General features: G+C 37.0%; 1 protein-coding gene across 1 annotated transcript in view; it reads left to right on the top strand.

Moving 5' to 3' along the window:
• LOC125232310 (hemicentin-2-like) overlaps nt 1-21,201 on the top strand; it is a 340,497-nt gene that overhangs the window by 266,804 nt on the left and 52,492 nt on the right. The window contains 2 exon segments of the mRNA XM_048137936.1: nt 11,290-11,417; nt 18,555-18,635. Coding sequence (XP_047993893.1) covers nt 11,290-11,417; nt 18,555-18,635 — 209 coding nt within the window.

Raw genomic sequence — 21,201 nt, forward strand, 5'->3', positions numbered from 1 at the left:
TTACTCATAGCACACTACCACGCTTTGTTTAACCACGCAAATCATGAAACTGTCATCAATGAGCTACACAAACAATTTCATATAGTAGGACTGCGTAGTGCCATACGGTATATTAGCAACACATGCCAATGGTGTCGCGTATACAGAGGTACTACCCACAAGGTGCCTCTGGGCGATTTACCTGCTGAAAGGCTTACCGCTAATCAACCTGCATTCACAGCTACAGCGTGCGATTACTTCGGACCTATGACAGTTACAGTAGGCAGACGACATGAAAAAAGATGGGGCGCACTGTACACTTGCCTAACCACTAGGGCAGTACATATAGAACTAGTGCCTTCCCTATCTGCATCATCTATGATATTGTCACTCAGACGCATGATGGCTCGTCGAGGTCAACCTACTGTATTATATACTGACAACGCTACCTGCTTCATAGGGGCCGAACGCGAGATAGCTGAAGCATTAGCAGACATAGAAGAAGAAGTGCAGTCGTTCGTAACAAATAAAAACATAATCTGGAAAAAGATACCTCCTGGCAATCCAGAAGCAGGAGGATCTTGGGAACGACTGGTGGGTGCTACCAAAGCTGCTCTTCGCGTTACACTGAAAGAACGGCATCCACCGGAAGAAGTGCTACATACCTTACTTCTAGAAGCCGAACATATCATCAACTCTAGACCACTTGTTCCAGTCCGATTAGATGACCGTCAGACGGCTCTGACGCCCAATCATTTCCTGATAGGAAGGTCAAACGCCATGTCACCATTCGGCGTATTCACCGACATTCATCTCACAGAAAAATCATGGAAAACGGCACAAGCTCTATCAGATATGTTTTGGGATCGATGGACAAAAGAATACCGTCAAACGCTAAGACCAAGACGAAGCCCCAACGATCCCAAGTACGAAAATATAAAAGAAGGAGATATAGTCATCATAGCTGACGGCACTATGCCTCGTAATACCTGGCCACGCGGCAAAGTAGTAAAGACGTTTCCTGGTCCAGATGGGCGAGTACGAGTTACAGAAGTTGAAACCGCTGCAGGAAGAATTCGTCGCCCAGCCTCACGACTTATCGTTATAGGATTTACTCCGTTGTAACTGTGTTAAAAACACGTAGGGGGAATGTCGTAAATAGCCCCAAAATATAGGTAAATAACGATCTCGTAGGTTAGATTTAAGATAATAAATAATAAAGAAATATCGATTTATATTTGTTCGTTTTATTTCCCACCAATCCTAAGCACTTCACTATACGACTGAACTTTAACTAGTAGATTCTTACTTACCCTTAAAAAACCCAAGCATAGTTCAGTCGTAAATACATAACTATATACCAAAAACAAATGGCAATTAATATAAAGTAAGTATCTGGCACTGATACTTACAATCTAATTAGAATATTAATATAATATATACTTATAAGAATGTATAAGAAGATTGTTAATGTTTATCTCATAAGAATTATATTTGAAAAATAAAGAATTGCTGTTACACGATAGACACACATAACACCAATACATACTTGACGAATGGTACACGAGTCTCGCGGCCGGGAAAGCATATATATACCCGCCCCGACGCTCGGAGCGTCACTTGAACACCGACGGCGAGAGAGCGCGCACGCGCTGCTCCCCCATACACACCACCGCAGCAAATTGAAAATAAAAAACTGGAGTTTTTTCTTCGTAACCTGGTAGCCGCCTCCATCTACAGTCAACAGCTATGTATGTGTCATGGATATTATAGATAACCTTGATTGAGTTGATTGGCCAAAAACCGGCCAAAAGCGTCCTCAGTATTCCATAGTAATTCCATAGTAGCAAATCGTTTTGACAGTTCTTAAAAAGAAGCTGATTGTACTAGTAGGAAACTAGCCTAGTTTGATATGGATATAAAAATATGGGAATATACTTACCCGCTGTGGAAAAGCGGCCAGCATGGCAGCTGATGCACGACATGTCGACACAGCGAGGTCTGGTATGTACAGTCAGCTGCTGAGAAAAGTAGACCCCCCTTCATACAAATTTGTATGCAATGGTCTACTTTTCCCTAAAGCTGACTGTACCTCTGCCGGCGTCTAAAGGACGTCAGTGTCCCGAACAGGCCCTGGACTGCAAATACAAATTCACCACGCAGATGATTTCGTTTTCACAAAGACCACTCACAATTGCTAAAATACTTACTCAAATGGGAAAACTCGGCCGAAACTCAAGTCCGAAGTTCAGAGAAGTTCAAGTGATAATCTATCTCTAAATAAGTGTTACTTTTCCGATGTATGCCTAAATCCTTTAATTTGCAACTGTAGTTGCAATGAAGTCGTGACTCACGTTACTTTAACGTGGATTCACCCATCTTATTAATATAATGTATTGCAATAAATGTTATTAATTGTTTTCTTAGTACTTATGAATATTTTACTTACTTACTTACTTACTTCACTGGCTCAGCGACCCAAAAAGGATCTTGGCCTCCGACACAAGAGATCGCCACTCTGCCCTATCCTGCGCCACTTCACGCCAGTTGGGTACACCAAGTGCGGACAGGTCTTTCAGGGCTTCCTCGCACCAGCGATATCTGGGACGCCCACGCGGACGTTTTCCACCTGGGCGTCCCACATATGCTCTTCTCACACCACGATCCTCTCCCATCCTTTCCAGGTGGCCAAGCCAGCGGAGTCGTGTGGCTTTGATCTCGCCAATTATATTAGAATAAAATATTTTAAAGAAGAATATTTTAAAGAAGTAAAATTCAACAATGCTGGCGGCACCCTAGGTTAGGTTTTTTATAATATGTCTATATGTTTTTATATTGTTTTGTACATGTTTTTATATTTTATTTTTATATACATATTGTAAAAAACCTAGTAGCCTATAGAGAATGAAAATAAATACTGAGAATAATGCCAGAATAATATGTCTTCCTTAAATGGATTAAACCATTATTCGCAATTTTTCAAAGTAACACTTAAGCCTCCATCATCTTACAAAAGATAACACTATAAATAATCGGCCAATGACCAACCACAAATTATTGCCCCGTCACCCCACTTTGTATTATCTCCAAAAAATAATACACCCCCAAAATAGGGGAGGTATTCTTAAAATTGCGAAGTCACGTCAACAAAGACTCTTCTATTTACGGCGTAACTAATAGAATCAACGCCCAGCCTGGTTTAATAAAAGCCCCTAAATTGTCACATGGTCCGCTCCTGAAATTCATTTTCCTTTAAAAAAAACGGAAAAGTGTGAATCTTCCTTGTATACTGAGAGTTCCGTACATAATTTTATTTTTAATTTTGAAATTTTTCGAAGATTATAATAGTAATTGGGATGTAGGTATTGTAAATTAATTATACGAGACATTATCCGTTTCCATAATTTTATTTCATAATTTAGACGGCGTGCGAACTCGCATGCGATTTTAGTTACATTGCGGGCTGTTGACAGCACAGCCATCAAATACCGCAGTAAAACTCGTATGCGAGTTCTCGCACCGTCTAAATGGGCCCTTACTGTCGCACTAATCGATGACTATACTTATACAAATACATTTCGTGTTTTTTAAAGTATGTATTACGCATTACCGAAGAAAATATTTTGACAGAGGGTCACAGACAGCGCCCGGACGAACCACCAACGCCTTTTGCTTTTCCCATCCAAGGGACGGAACTGCGGAACCTTAAAAACTGTCAAATTCTAGAATAAAAGAACGACCCGAAGTTTTTCAATTTCCGGACAGGCAACATTTTTCTCAATTTTCCGACCTCCGTCCTAATTTATACAGCAAGAAGCTTTGAGAGAGATGATTTGGTTGTACGCCCTGCTGTTCCCAGGTAAATTTAACAATTTAAGCACGCTTTTTATGACAGCATTATCCCCGCAAAGGCTTTCGCTGCTCTGCTGGTTATTGCCTTCGAGATACTTATAATTGCAATTCCAGATAATCATGCCTCGGTAAACAGCACAGTTCATGATTAAAATTTTCCGCGTAGTATATTACGGGGTACCTATCTACCTATTCACGCGAGTTTCAAAGCCTAAACAAAACTAGTTTAACTTGTACACAATAGCAGAGATTATGGATTTAGGAGATATATCCATCCCATACAAAAAAATGCGACCGCCTAAAAACACGGCAAATGTAGATGGCGTTACTACAAATTTCTTGTTGCCTTGAGATCACTGTTAGATGGCGTTAAGTGTCACTTTCGAGACATAAATCTTTAAAAGAATATAATGAATTTTGTGACAATAGCCACCCAAATTTTCAGAAAGGTATCCAATTATGGGATGCAGCGTGACCGACAGACTAAACCGCTAGGCTTATTAAAATCCCGCTGTATTTTCAAAGTGAATTACTGATTCCGGGAATAGACGGGCCTGGTTTAATTCATAGAAATCGTTCTGGACTCTGTCCCGATTTAATATTACTTTTGCAACGTGCGTGACAAAGTAGCGTGAGATGTCAGAAATAAGCGATCTTTTGGGCAAAAATTAATGCTATCAAAGTCATAAGTAACTCCGTATAGACAGACAAAGTCTAAGAAAAAAACGTCCCTAGAACCATACAGAGAAAGGTACGGTGGCCTAGATGGCGTTACACCTTAGGGGGACGCTCGGCTAGATGGCGCTAATATTAATATTTGACATTTTAACACATATCAAGCTAAGAATATGGGTCAAATTATCAAAACTGAGGTTCAAAAGTTTGAAGCTTGTGTCGAGAGATGGCTGTCTATGCACTGTGATTACAGATTTTACTTTGACAGGGACTCTCTATAATACTCGATCCTCTTTGATGCTATCGGCGGCCGTTGGACATAATTTGATACTAAACCATTAAATACAGAAGCCTACAAATAGGGAAGCAGGAATCATGCTCCTAGCAAACTGCGGCGATCATGTAATTGGGGACCATAAAGGAATAAGTACCTAAGGGAAGAGTTGTAACTTCATACATCAGTAAATGCGGGTTATTTGTATATGCATAATTGCATAGTTAAGCGACATCTAGCGACCATCTAGCGACAATCACGCGTCAATCACGCGTCAAATAGCGTGAATTATCAGTACCGCTACTCGATACTAGGTAGCAAGAATAAGGAATTGGAAACAGAATACTGATTAATAATATTGTACCTAATATTAGCTAAAAATTGGTGAGCATTAGACTTTTCGTTCGTCGCGACATCTATTGACATGTAGCAGTACTGATAATTTACGCTAGGTGACGCGTGATTGACGCGTGATTGTCGATAGATGTCACTTAGCTATGCCTATACAAATAACCCGCATTTACTGATGTATTTACAACTCTTCCCTTACTAATCCTCTATGGTGGGACAAATGAAAACACACCTTTTTAGATACTCCAGTCACGTGTTCCCACTTCAACAGAGACCCCTCTTATCCATAAACAGTACACCTTTCCGTAAAAACAATATTTTCAAAGAACAGCATGTTTCGAAATATGAAGTTTCCTTTGAAGGGATGAAAGCAGTCTTTAAAGGGTATTGACATTGACTCGACGTTCGTTAGACAATACTTCGAGGCTAAGTGGATTATCCCGGTACCTAAACAACGTCATAATACCTTACGCTTCGTAAGCTAGCTCTCTATCGCTCTTCTGTAATGGCGCGACAGAGACAGACTGCATTTCAATCGAACGATTGTTACTTCGGCTACGCCGGCTGGTTAGACTCGTTATGGTTTAGCGATTTGTTTATTTCTTGGCTTATTTCGATATTCTGTCTCGCAAGCTTTTCAAATGCTTTGCTTTGAAAGACGGGGTATTAGCTTGCTGATTTAATAACCTAACCACAAAATTAAAATTTTAAAAAAAAAACCCCGACTGCAACATAGTAGACCGATTTTCATGAAACATGGCTAAGAATACTCCCGACTAACTCAGCTTTCAGACAAAAAAAAAACTAAATCTAAATCGGTTCATCCGTTCGGGAGCTACGATGCCACAGACAGACACACACACAGACAGACAGACAAACAGACAGACAGACAGAGAGACAAACATACACACAGACAGACAGACACGTCAAACTTATAACACCCCGTCGTTTTTGCGTCGGGGGTTAGAAATAAAATAAAGATCTTTGATGAGTTAGGTGGGTTTATGTGATTTTAGTACTCTGTATCTATAGTAATAGTGGGTTTATGCAAATTCAAATTATCATGAAAGAATGTATTCAAAATGGTAAGAAGAAATATGTGGTTTGTACCCGGAGATTAAGAAACATGCAGGTTTAAAATTATATAAAAAAAATATATATATATTTATTCAAATAGGCCACAGGGGCACTTTTACAAGTCATATAGGTACATATTTAGAAACGATTTAAAATTGAATTGATAATACTAATTCTACTACTACAATTAATTATACTATTACAGTTGATAATACTAATTCTACTACTACAATTAATTCTACTATTACAGTTGATAATACTAATTATACTACTACAATTAATTCTACTATTGCAGTTGATAATACTAATTCAACTACTACAATTTATTCTACTATTACAGTTGATAATACTAATTTTACTACAATGAATTAGAGATGTTTAAGTTCTCTAAATGTCGAATTACAACTAAAAAGTACACTTAATATAAAAAGTACAAATACAAATAAAAGTGTAAAATTACTTTAGAGGTGCTAATAACTCTAAATGTCACAACTAAAGATAAAAATGTATACTTAATCTACTATACATATACGGGATTCGAAACCCTGACAGTGGGGATCTATCTGTAACAGAAGGCTGAGCTAAGCGGAATCGATGCGCGCGCAGCGAAATTAACGACCATATTTGGATGCTGATAAGCAACAATGTGTCAACCCACACGCCAACCATTTTGAGAAAATGGCGTCTAAAGATTTTTTCTCATTTTTTTGTGTTTCTCTTAAAAAAAAATGTTTTTATATAGATTGTTTTGTTTTTCAGCTATAATACGTTCAGTAGTAGTGATTATTGTAGCTTAATTTCAAAACAAACTTCAATTTGACGAAATAATGCCCTTTTCTTTTATTGCGAATTGTTCGACGACGTCAAACTTTTTCAAGACTGTGTTATGATACTTAACCCACTTTTGCTAATTGTTTAAAAATATCTATGAGTCTTAAATAAACATGTTAAAGCACATAAATTGTTGTTGTAAAATACTCTACCTGTGCATATTTTTAACTTTATAAGTGTTAAGTAACATATCAGTCATGGTCACTTATGTTATTAGGTATGTAGGAATCAATACATTATTTATTAATCAAACCTTTTAATGATTTTTCTACTCCCGAACGTAGTATTCGTCATTTACAGGATTGTGCGTATCGAAAAAACTGAAAACGCATTGTTTGGTTCTGTAATCATGGCAACGCATTGCATTAACGATACTCGTGTGTGCGCGGGAAGGCTTTGGGCAGCTGAGCTGACAGTGCAAACCTTTGCAATACAGGAAACAGTGTGAATTTCGCGAGAATTATTAAAAAAAACTATTAAAAACTAAATGCATGGTCGTTGTAAAAGTATTGTATGCAATGGTGTTTAACTGACTCCAAAATACTCGTGGAAAGTACGCCACTGATATTTCTTGACCTCCTTTAAACGCCTGTTGAATAAAATACTATAAATTAACTATTAGAGTAATGATCATTTCTAGACACATATTTAAATTATCTGTGCTTTTTCAACAAAAAATCGTTACAAAAACCAAATAATCATCTTTAAAAAAAATAAACTACTTATCTAAAATATACAACAAAATATTTTTTTACGCTAAGAAATAGACTAAGTCATTTAAATTATGAATAACTCATGACTTGTACAAGAACAAAACATAAAATATCTTTAACAAAATAATAAACTACCATTCAGTAAGTATTCAAAAATCAAACAATATTTTTATGCATACATTAACACGTCTTAATGTAATTAGTAATTATAAAAAAATAGTAGCTTATATTAGATTTTTATATAAAAACATACTTGTAAAAAATGTTTGCAAATTATAATAACGAATATGTATATTCATGACTTAAAATGTTCAATTTCGTACTGAATTTACCATTCATGTGCAAAAATATACTAATGGACTAAGTCATAACTTATTCAAACATAAATTAATATGAACAGTTATATTTTACAATATAGTGTCATGGTACTTACACCAAAAACGAACAATTTATGACCCGAATATAATTTAACAATAATGACTTATGTTTTATAACACGGGTCGTAGCATAAAACAACGAATAAAATATCATTTTGCAATAATCATTCAAGTCTCATAGTGGGTAACTATGTCATTTTTTGCGTTTGCAAGAATGAGTCAAGTGTAAAAAAATCGTTGAGTCAACCCTCTTAACACATTATTGTAATTTAAATATGTCTTCTGCCAATTACTATAATAAGTTAAGGTTCTTGACACATTAATGCAAAACAGGCAACACACGATAAAGGATTTGTGTTAACCTATTTTTTTACTTTTGGGATAGTGAAAATTTTCAAAATGAAAAGGTCATTTTTGCAAATAGAAGTTTAAAAATCCAGCTATAACATGGCATTAAAATCTCATTTTTTTAGTTTTTGTGGGTTGACACATTATTGCTTATCAGCATCCATTTTACGTTTACTAACGCGAAAGAAAAACTCATGAAAACTCGAAAATTCGCGTTTTCCGGGATCTAAGGCTACGCTAGATTGATTTTTCACCCCCGAAAACCCCCACATAACAAATTTCAGCGAAGAATAAATAAATAAATATACAAGAATTGCTCGTTTAAAAGTATAAGATAAGATACTACTCGCGAAAAAGCTCCCGCTTTAAGAAAATTAGAGTAAGACTAACATCTTTCGCTAGTTTCCAACATATATACGAGCACAAAAGAAGTCTTAAATGCGTAAAACTTTCATCCCCTGACAATACAGTTGAGCGCACATATTGCTACGCTTTACCACACTGACATTTTTAATGCTGACTCGAGTCTTAAAATCTTAGTCTGCTACGTGCAAGCGTGACACAAAAAGGCTTCTTACTTTTTCAAATTGCGCTTTATTGTGTTAGGATTTTCTAAAATAAATTACTCCTTAGAATTGTCATTTGCTTTAGACAAGTTAATGAAAATACAGAACAATCTTTTAATTCTAAGAAAACCAATATTGCAATGATTGAAAATCAGGGTTTTTGCCGATTCTTCGTCGTTGATAAATAGGTACTTACCTACCCAATTTATCTATAAAATAGCTATGAGGATAACAAGTGTACCAAGAAATAATTGTCCATTAAAATCACAATAAAAAGAACTGCGTGAAGTTGATCATAAGGCAGAAATTTGCATGCAAGGGGGGTCTTAATTTCTCTGCAGCTGCTGCTGTACATCATGGCGGATGTGCTTGTCGCAAGTTTTTGAACACATACAGACTTGTGGATGGACGCTCCTATTGGGCTATTGTGCAATTATATACGCGCATCATTTCCATGACTGTATGTACGTACAGTCAACCAATCGGAACCCTGTACCACTGTAGAACTATGTCATAGTGACGTTATAAATCAGATTGTAAGAAATCTCCTACTGCTTGTCATTTTGACATGGTTGTAAAGTGGGTTCCAATTGGTTGACTGTGCTTGCAAAATACCAGTTTACTGAATTTTCTTGTTGAAATTATCATCTTTCGGACTAAATAGTAATACAAAGTTATAAGTATAGATTTTTTTTTCTACGCAGCATTTAAGTTAGCGCATGATTGGCGCGACAGTTTCTCGCCGTCACATCAGATCACGCATATCTTATACCTTTAAACGAGTAATTCTTGTATATTTATTTATATATCTCTAACGATTTTGCTGAAATTTGTTATGTGGGGGTTTTCGGGGGTGAAAAAGCGATCTAGCGTAGCCGTCGTTAATTTTGCCGCCCGCGCATCGGCTCCGCGTAGCTCAGTCGTAAGAGGTTGGTCTAATGTTCGCAGGCAGATCGCAGAAGTCAGGGTTTCGAATCCCGGCCAGAAATTAAGTTTTTTTTTGTATTTGTAGAGATTTTTTTATCTAAAGACGTGATATATAAAATAGACCCGAGCGAAGCTCGGTCGCCCAGATATTTTTTTAAATTAATGACATAAGGACAGGTAGGTAGTCTATCTCGCAATCATATGTATACTATCCCTGCAGGGTATGTGTAAGTGCAAAGAGGATCGAGTATTATAGAGAGTTACTGTCGAAGTAAAATGTGTAATCACAGTGCATAGACTGCCATCCCTTGACACAGGCGTAAAACTTTTGAACCTCAGTTTTGACAATTTGGCCCATATTCGTAGCTTGATATGTTTTAAGATGTCAAATATTAATATTAGCGCCATCTAGCTGAGCGTACCCTAAAGGTGTAATGCCATCTAGGCCACCGTACCTTTTTCTGTATGGTACTGAGTTACGTTTTCTTCTTAGACTTTATCTGTCTATACGGAGTTATATATCGTCACTACTTTTAAAAAATCTCGTATCTCACGCTGCTCCTCAAAGTTAAAACGCAGTAAGTCTATATGCATTCCATACATACTTACTACAATTTTCTTTTTATTGACAGACGAAGATACAAGTTTTTTTAAAAGTAGTGACGATATGTCTTTGGTAAGTGTAGGTACCCATCACTAGACAACTCTATAGATACAATTCCTGATGCTGCGCGGTTATACGTGCAAGACGGGATTTTATTTTGCAATGTGTGCTTTCTCGAGAAAGATATAACGAGCTATGCTGAGCAAGAAAGTGATTGATTGATTCGTTGAATTCGAGAGAAATTTCGATAACCCAGTTCGAGAGGATAGGCTTATTTTCAAAAACAGCTACACATTAGGCGCGTTAGCGTCGCGTCAACCAACTTTGTTTTAACAGTATCTTCATCTAAATTCTTCATTATAATTCACTTTTGCCCTTTTTTCTTTAAAAACATCGGAAAAAATATTTAGGCTACTACGTCATGAATCACTACATAATTAAGGGCCAGTTGCATCAACTACATTTGACAGACACATCATCGTCACGCAGCAGACGTCTATGGAACTTCCCATACAATACAATTTAGCGAACGCTTTAACGGTATCAAAGGGTTTGATGCAACCGGCCCTAAGTCTCATGTTCTAAATCCGGATCCAGAATCTAACAAACTATAGGAATTATTTCTAACAGGATTAATAGGTTTATGGGATTGTATTGTCTTGAATTATATTTCAGTTTATAAGCTCCACTATATATAACTTTTTGTTTGTTACAGCTTCGACGTGCGCGGTCGTTCGTTCAACAAGGCTCTTCAATGGTCGGACCCGCACAGTTTCGGGCCGCGAGCTTATTTCGCCACAGTAGCGCGGCCGGCGGCGCTTACGCTCAGCTCCGTTCAGTTAGGTAAAACATTGACCTCTCTTGCAACCTTACTAACCGGCAGGGACAAAACACTGCCTGAGCATTTCTTTTTTTTTTTGCCAATAAAAAATTTTTGATTGTTTTAGGTAATTTTAGGTCAATTGTACCTACTCAGAATCACGAATACTTTCAATCTCACTGGGAGACAAAAAGTGTCCCAGAATTTCCATACATTTTTGTTACTTTCCTCTTTTGTTACCCCATACAACATGTACGGAAAATGGTAGCAAAATAAGAAAAAATCGTATGGGACAATTTTTTTAACTACTAGGATTGAAAAAGCTAGTAATTCTGAGTAGAAATAGCATTTTTTTTTCAAATATAAATAGCAGCGTTTTACCTTACAATAAAACGCATATTAAGCGAAATACCTTATTTGAAGCCTATTTAATATATTGAGAGACAGCGATACTGCTTGTAGATGCGTAGCGGTTCACAGCAGGTACCTACAGCTGAACACCTGTAAACAACTTGCAACTCCAGTTTTACGATTCAGATTTCCCCTTCCACCAGGCGACCCGTGCCGTAGGGACGGCAACGATGTTTCATCATTGGTTCTCAAAATATTAATTTAACCGAAGTTGCAATATACCACTTACCAAACGGTTGCATCATTTATGAATTCAAATGTGAAATGAAATAAAGACGTATCTTCGAAACTGAATAGTCTAAAAATGTTGTTTACTAGCAGCGAACAACAAATACCCTCAAATGGAAAAATAAATGTGCCTTGGTTTATTGCAACTGAGTGTTGTAGCCACAGGCGTAGTTAAAAATATAGGCTTCAAATAAGGTATTTCGCTTAATATGCGTTTTATTGTAAGGTAAAACGCTGCTATTAAGCTTCTGTACCGTTATTTGAAGCCTATTTAATATATTGAGACGTGTCTGTATTCGCCTGGTGGTCAAGAAACGCCAATGTGATTAATTGAATCGCCAATGGAAATAACAACTTCAAGTGCACTTCACACATCAGATACCTTGTGTACCTATATGGAGGAATGTGAATTGCAGCTGACAGCAGCTGCAGTGACTGAATTGATAAGTGCACAGTGACCTATTTTTCTATTGTAACTTATTATTCGTCGGTAAGAAAAATTTGAAACATTTTTAAATTTTATGTATATACCTATTATGTATATACCCATAATGATATTAAAATAAATTATGAAAAACCTGTTACTTTTTTATTTCATCCCCCTAACAAGGTCAGGTCATGACTTATGTTTACGTTTATTTCATTATAATATTCAATTTAATACACTTAGTATGTTTTTAATGTTTTGACCCCGACTCTGCAATTGCCAGTAAGTAGGGTTATTGCAGTATCATTACTTTTAGGGTATAAGCGAAAAACTTAAGTTTTGGATTGTGTGTCAAATTCCTCGCAACTCGTTTATCTCTTTTCAGTATCATAGAATAATCGACATGACATAGGTACATTATATTGTTATATTGATTTGCATGACATGATATTATTACATATGATATTATAGATAACAGTTAAGGAACTGATCCATTCATTAATGCCTTATCCAAATAGTCACTATTTATTTCCGGCAATTACAGCATTACATAATAGGCAGTGAATATTATAATTACTGCCTTATGGCTATGACATGGCAAAATTTGGTCGCGAAGAAAAATTTCGCTCAATCGGCTACAACTTTAAAAGTGTATAACACTAATGTGCGCAGCTATTGAAAACCTTAATACCCATGGTATGACTAATGTTCCGACAATCATGGTTCTTTCGTGATGTACTTAATTCGTTTTATGAAATCTAATTTTAGTAATTTTCCCGAGCATTCTAGTATGCCGGAAATATTCTTGGCCTCTTGGGTATAACCCATACTGAACCCATGTGTAACGTGGTTCCAATTTTATTAACGGAAATAATAATCTGGGCACGTTTGGTAAGTGCTAAAAAAAATAATCTAATCATTCTAAAAAGTCTTATTATCATATATTGAGGATAAGCACACTTGTGAATTTTTCATCATTGAAAACTCCTAAGCATAAGATACTCTTTTGGTAAACGAATCTATCATCCAGGAAGGAAGTGTAAGTATATCAAGTAACAAGACTATTGAGGCTTTGTATAAGTATAACTTAGTCATTCGTTATACATTATGAGTATACGTATTAAGGTCATTGAATCCATGTATGAATACAGTCCTAAACAAAGTACCTCCTGTGCAATTGGTAGTAGTGGTACTACAACAGTTCAACTTTTAATTGCCTTGGTTAACAGGCTACAACTTAACCTTAGACTTTTTGTCTGGAGAGTTCTCTCCCAGTTCCCTAATATTTTTTGTTAGTTATTTACCCAATATGTATGTACTTTCTGTTAAGCCAAGGATTGGCATAGGCTAACAACGCCTAGGCGGCTAGACGCACATGTGCGAAGCGTTTTATTTGTAATTTGTACACATGTTAAGCCAATGCTGATGATAGAATTTTCTTCGTATATAAATGCCTTTTTGTTTTGGGTAACCAACTTATGAAAGCGCAAGATGTTACAATCAAATATTTTTCTCCTTAAGGATACGTATGTATGCGGGTAAGACCCGTGATTTTCGTTGGATGCATAAAGATATATAATCATTCCATTATATGGCATGACGTAGCCTTCTGGTTTTGTAATGAAGAATATGATATTGAGGTTAAGGTACCTAGATCTGTAGTTCCGAGATCTGAGCTCCAAACAAAATTTTGAGACACTCATCAAACCCCATGGGTCATGGGCTTATTTCGGCATAGCTTTAAAATTGTTTTGACGGTCCATCTTTATATAGGTATTAAAATCATTTTGAAACCACATCAAGTACTTATCTTGCAAAATATTGTTACCAAAAACAATGATTAGGTATGAAAAATAGTTTTCCGAATACCCCATGAATGTGATATATTTATTAACCATAGAGGTTACTTTATTTAAAAAACAGATTAAAAGCTGTAATATGATAGCGTTTTAAGTTTGTAGTTGGGTTTATTAACCCGTACATTTCATCACTTCTTACGTAGGTGTTCTTTTCCCCTCTTTTATTTTAAAAAACGTGTTATGGCGGTAATCTTAACCTAAAACTCATAATTTAAATACGTATTGTTTCATTCGGACTAAATAATGAGTAGACGAGTCACCCCGTGCTACTTTATGAGGATGTGAACACATTTTAATGTACTGGTTCTTTGTAACATTGGTTCAGGTCGTTCCTGGAGCCTCAAAATATGTAATAACATATCACAACTGCATTCTTACATAGCGAAAAACTATGCAAAAATGTTTGCTATTTCATCCACATAGCCAATTCCTTAAAATGTGTTCAGCCCACGTGGGCTTAACTGAACAAATTAATGACCTAAAACAGTCCAAAGCAATCTGATCTTTAGATTATTGGCCTCATGTGGCACCGGAGCGGCCAGCGGGCTAGATAACTATTTGATTAAAATAATAGAATAAATAACCCATTTAAGATGTTTGGGAAACGGTTAATATCCTGAACCAAAGCATACTGCGGCCTTGATATGCATCAACACTATCAACAGGTTTACTTAAATGATTAAATGACCTCAAATCCCACTTTAAAACCTAAATAAGTAGGCTGATAAAACCGTGGTTAATTTTGAATATTATCGTGTCAACTCACTCCGCGTCAGCGTGAGCTAGGTGTTTCAAACGTCGTTAGCGACAAAGATAAAATATGTAGTAGATAACTATATAGTGGAAAAAGTTTCCACAAAAAAAGAAACCACGTTTATCAAGTCGCCAGCAATAACTGTGATAGTCTTTTTAGTCTTCACCAGACTCATCATCATCCTCCTTGCGTTATCCCGGCATTGGCCCCGGCCTGTGAAGGCCTGGGGTCCGCTTTGACAAGTCTTCTCGAGACTATTTAATGATTACTGGGAAGTGATTCCGCAGTAGAAATATATAACCCCTGTCAAAATGACTTTGTAATTAACAAAGTAAGCACTTGGTACTAAGCTTAGGAGGAGTTATCATATTGTGTTGTTTCCTCCATCACACGTAAGTTTCAAAACGCCTTGCGTAGGCCGACAAAAACCGCTTTAGAACCATGCTAATTGTATTATACCTATTATACCACATCTGCTTGATCTGCTTGTGACGCAGGATATGTAAACACGCGCCTTGCGAAGGCGGCAGGTTTTCAGCAGGCTAAATAAAATATTTAATCGCCTTGCGCAGGCAGAAAATTGAGTCACGAAAATTGCAAGCCTTGCGCAGACTGCAAAATTTTCAGCTGTCTTAACAATCATATTATTCACACACCTTGCGCAGGCAGGAAATATGAAAATGGGAAGATGCACGTCTTGCGCAGACGGCTGGTTTTTATCTAGATAAATAGTAATACACATAAGCCTTAATAAGCGGGAAATTTATTATCGGTACCAAAATAAATAGACATTGGGGAATCTATTTTGCCAAAAACTGAGGAAGGCTTGTACTATGGTAGCAAGGCGACATATTACTCTTATTATAGACATATGTATACTTAAATACATAATAACTCAACCGTAACTCGGGAAAAAATGGACGTAGTAAAAGGAAAAAGATCCAATTCATATAAACATAATTATTTAAATATAATCTCAACGTAAAAAGGGAAAAGCCATTCAAATAAAAGGCTATTTTAAGAGGATGGCTCTCTTTCGTTCAACTACGTCCCGCTATTTGTGTGCATCACACAAACATATTCCCATACTGGGATTCGAACCCAGAACCATAGGCTCTGCAGACAGGGTCACTGCCTACTGTGTTAGACTAGTGCTTTTACACCGTCTTAACACTTGATATTTTTTCCACTAATGCCTGCTTCCACAGAATAATAATTATTATACTAGCCTTTAATATCCTTAAGCGGACTATACACAAAATAAAAACATACTGGTTGTAAATTTCTTCACACCTTGCGCAGGTAAGAAGTTTTTAGTAAGCTAGTGAAAGTAGTAACCAAGTAATCAAATTAATCAAATACGCTCGCCTTGCGTTATTAAACGCTATTATTATAGTTAAGGATTAAAGAGTGACTCTCTCGTATGCGGATTTTCTCAATTATCTTTAACCGGAACTTATATTTGGTAATTAATACAACTCTCCACATACCTGAGTTTCACTTTGTAATCCTTTACTTCCACTGGCAAGCGGCTTAGATTTGATTAAGGCATAAGAACATTACCAAACTACATTTTTCAGAGGTATCCCTGACGATACCGTACTGTGCATTTAAAATTGCCCATATTTATTTACGGAACATTTTTCGGATTACACAAACATGTTCCCCAAAGACGTTTGTTAGTTACCTTTCTTTAGAGCGGAAAGTCGATTTTAAGGCACACAGGGATCGGATATAAAAGCCAACATGATACTTAGAATCAATAAATATTTATTGACGCCCTTGCCAAGTCCGGCAGCTATAGGCTTTAACTTTCGACTTTTGATCTATTTCTGAATTCCGTTACAGAATATCGATCTATTTAAAGAGATTGTAAAGGAATTTTATCCCGCAGCACAGTACCTACCACAATGGGCACGCACGGAAATTATCAGGTCACAGCACAGGCTCATCTTCGGCCGCAAGGCAAAACAAACACTAATCGCGTCAATTACGACTTTAATTAGGACTGTTTTAGTCTCAAAGAGGACAAGGAGATCATTTTTCAATTTTTACTTTCTTGACCTGTTCCGTGCTTAAGACGAATCGATTCACTGAAAAAAATAACTGAAAAAGAAATAAAAAATCGCTTACTTACGCGACACGCTGCGCTCAAAGTGAATCGATCAGGTGCTCAGCTTCTAAAACATTTAATTTATAATAGTAAACGAACGGTAAAACCGTTTTCTAAAACGATATTTTTGATTAAACTTACAAAAAATTCCAAGAATTAAAGATTCTAAGAATTTTTTGTAGTGAACCGAACGTTCCGACAAACAGAACGCCAATGATGAAACATCGTTGCCGTCCCTACGGCACGGGTCGCCTGGTGGAAGGGGAAATCTGAATCGTAAAACTGGAGTTGCAAGTTGTTTACAGGTGTTCAGCTGTAGGTACCTGCTGTGAACCGCTACGCATCTACAAGCAGTATCGCTGTCTCTCAATATATTAAATAGGCTTCAAATAACGGTACAGAAGCTTAATACTTATATACATAGAAGACATCCATGACTCAGGAACAAATATCTGTGCTCGTCACACAAATAAATGCCCTTCGAACCCGGGACCGCGGCGTAGCAGGCAGGGTCACTACCGACTGCGCCAGACCGGTCGTCGGTCAAGACGATGTTGTCGTCCGCGAGGGCTGGCCACTTCTCTAAAATGCTCCCAGAAGTTAATACACACCTATTAGTCTGGTTCAGATCTCTCCGCGCGGTCGGTCCGAGTGACACTAAAATCAGCCTATTAGACCCACTTGCACCAACCACTTAACTCAGGGTTAGTGGGCCGTTAACTGTCAAATTCCATATAAAATGGTGGGTTGACCCTCGGGTTAACCCTCCATTTTCGTTGGTGCAAATGGCCCTTAGCGATTTAGCGTAGTAGCGACTTGGATTTTTTTAGCTGTATTTTTCTTTAAAGTACCTCTAGATACTAAATAGTTCACATTGAGCTCTGTTTTAGACTTGGAATATGTTGTTTGCCCTACAACTACAATGTGCATACATGCATATCATTAAAGTTTCCCCAAACTGTAAAACTATTTGTAGGCGATGCGCTCCATTTTATCTAAAAAAAAAATATATATATATGTATATACCTTCTAGATACACACTACCTACAGTACATCTGTTCACGCCACATGAGTAATTAATAATTATGTCGGTAAGTACATACGCAACGCAACGCATATGCAACGCGATATTTGGCATTTACAATTTTTTTACAAAAAGAAGAAAGCCGTATCGCTAACGCTGTGTCTTGCGTGGGCGACGGTCGCGCGACCGTCGCCGTCGCGTCTCATACTTCCACATCGATAAGGTTTGATTTCGTATGCGTCGCATCGCCGTCGCGCGACCATCGCGCGACCGTCGCCCACGCAAGCCACGGCGTAAGCGTTGATTTTTACTTGTATAAACTAATTTATGATTTTTATTTCTAGATGACGAAGGCACCTATCGCTGCCGCGTCGACTTCAAGAACTCCCCGACCAGAAATTTTCAGATACGACTCACTGTCATAGGTAAGCTTAATTTTAAAATATACCAGGGTGGCTAGCCGAATGGCACAATCGCTCACGAAACGCTCACGAAACGAAGCGCTAGTAGATATATCTCTATCGCGCTTGCGTATTGGCGCGACAGAGCCAGCGGCGTATCGCTTTCGTTTGGCGTCGGAGAAATGCCATTCGGCTACGGGGCCTGGGTGGCTAGCCGAATGGCACAATCGCTCACGAAACGCTCACGAAACGAAGCGCTAGTAGATATCAATCTCTATCGCGCTTGCGTATTGGCGCGACAGAGCCAGCGGCGTATCGCTTTCGTTTGGCGTCGGAGAAATGCCATTCGGCTACGGGGCCTGGTCTCTTTATCCTCCTGGATCCCCCGGTCCTCACTTGAGGACATAAGATCAAAAAAAATCTCCTGTGAAATGTCAAAGCAGAATAACAAGTTTGTAGGCATAGAACGTTACCGAACGAAACTGTCAACCAAATAAAACAGACACCTAGCCTCAGATGGCCAATCAGCGATCAGTGCGGCTTTGACATCTGTCACTACCGGCTACACGGTGTCCCGCGGTAAGTAAATCCGAATTTATCTAACTGAAAGTCTAATTATATATTTTTGTTTGGTTTTAATTAATAAATATATAATGTATTTCATATGTCAGTAAGTAGATTTCATCCATATAGTTAAAAAACTTTGGTTTTATATGGCTCTGAAGTTTATGTACTCGTGTGAGTACTAGCGTATTTAAACAAGTAATTTATGTTCTCGGACGAGTACAACCGGCCTCAATAATGTAAGATTTTTTATTTTACATAAAAGTTGATTACATTTTAATTCCGATTTTCAGGCTTAAAAGACTGGAATAGAGGAAAGAAGAAGATATATATCAGAAGTTATCAGATAGAATAAGATTGTATTAGAGCTAAACACCGTCAGCTGTGATAAAGAAGATGTTTCTGAGGGTGAACTGGCTCCAAGAGATAAAGAGATGAAGATTGAGATTGCACATGCATCTTTTTCAATTAGACTTCATCAGCAAAGTGGCTCGGCAATCTCGGCATATGCCTATGATGACTGAAAAGCAAACAAGGATACCTTCAAACTGGAAGAAGAGTAGAACCACATGCTCTAGATTATAGCTAGAGCATTTGGTACTACTTCTTTGGGTATCCTATCCGTGTCTAACTATTCAGAGAAACTGTAATGTATACTGATTTCCATACCAAACAACAGTCAATTTTGTTAGTCTTATTATTTTGTATTGTTAATAAAATTAAGATACAAAATAATTATCTTCACTAGTCACTGATACTGAAAAACACATGTACTAAAAACTAAATTTTAATGTAAGACAAAAGTCCTAATCAGTGTAAGACTGAGAATTTAAGTTACTTAATTAAAGCTTAATCTATAAGGTAAGATAAAAATGTCCTATGAAATCTAAAACTGAAGATTAAAGTTAGGCACTGAATTAAAACTAAACAATATGTTCAGTTAAGATAAGATAAAAATGTCCTAAGAAATGTCAGCCATAAAATGTTATTTATTTAGTAAGGAAAATTGTTACTGTAATTTAACACTATGATTTTTTTAACTATACATACATACATATACTCACGCCTATAGTAGCATAAGGGGTATGGAGAGGACATGCAATTGCTGACGTTCACTACCACTCTTATAAAATAAATAAAAAATAAAACAATTTTATTTCGGATAAAAATCCATAGCTGTTAGTAACATGTACATTTAACTTATAAAATAGTGTTAGTGGAATTACAGACTAATTATTAAACCTAGATATTTATTAATTTTTCTACAACGTGGAGTTTTGTCCAGTGCTGTAGCAGAGGGGAGTCCCACCTATCCGACAATTAGCAATCAGGGTTTAAAGAAACCGAAATGTGTAAGTTTATCTACTCTTGGTACGAAAATACGCTTACTTTACTTAATTAAAAATATTGCTGTTGGCGACTGGCTGGTGCGCGACCTCTTTATAGTAAGTATTAGTTTAAAATAATGTCACTTTCGAAAACTGTTCTCATGTTTTGAAATATGATTAATCAGTCTTCAGTCTGCCTTCTGTCACGAAACTGTAAATAAGCTTATGTTTGTTTACCAATAATTAAAATAAGTGCTTCTATTACGTGTTATCATCATTTCACGTTATCCATTACAGTCTACAACCCCGCTAGCTATCAATTGCAAAGATAATATCGTCACTACTTTTAAAAAAACTTGTATCTTCGTCTGTCAATGAAAAGAAAATTGTAGTAAATATGTATGGAATGCTTATAGACTTAATGCGTTTTAACTTTGAGGAACAGCGTGAGATACGAGATTTTTAAAAAGTAGTGACGATATCTCTATGCTCAACCTTCTTACTTGCCACGACAAAATGAAAATTGAAATGAGGAGGCACACTGACATTTTATCCCACCAGGTGGCGCCTGTGCAAGTATCTAGTCTGCATGTCACTGTCATTCATATGTGAGAGAGAGAAAAATATATCTTCTCGCTTTCACGTATGAATTTCTTTATCTGTGCCATGGACTAATAAGGTGGCGCCATCTGTCATAC

The sequence above is a fragment of the Leguminivora glycinivorella genome, chromosome 13 (assembly GCF_023078275.1).
Source record: "Leguminivora glycinivorella isolate SPB_JAAS2020 chromosome 13, LegGlyc_1.1, whole genome shotgun sequence".
Classification (NCBI taxonomy): Eukaryota; Metazoa; Arthropoda; class Insecta; order Lepidoptera; family Tortricidae; genus Leguminivora; species Leguminivora glycinivorella.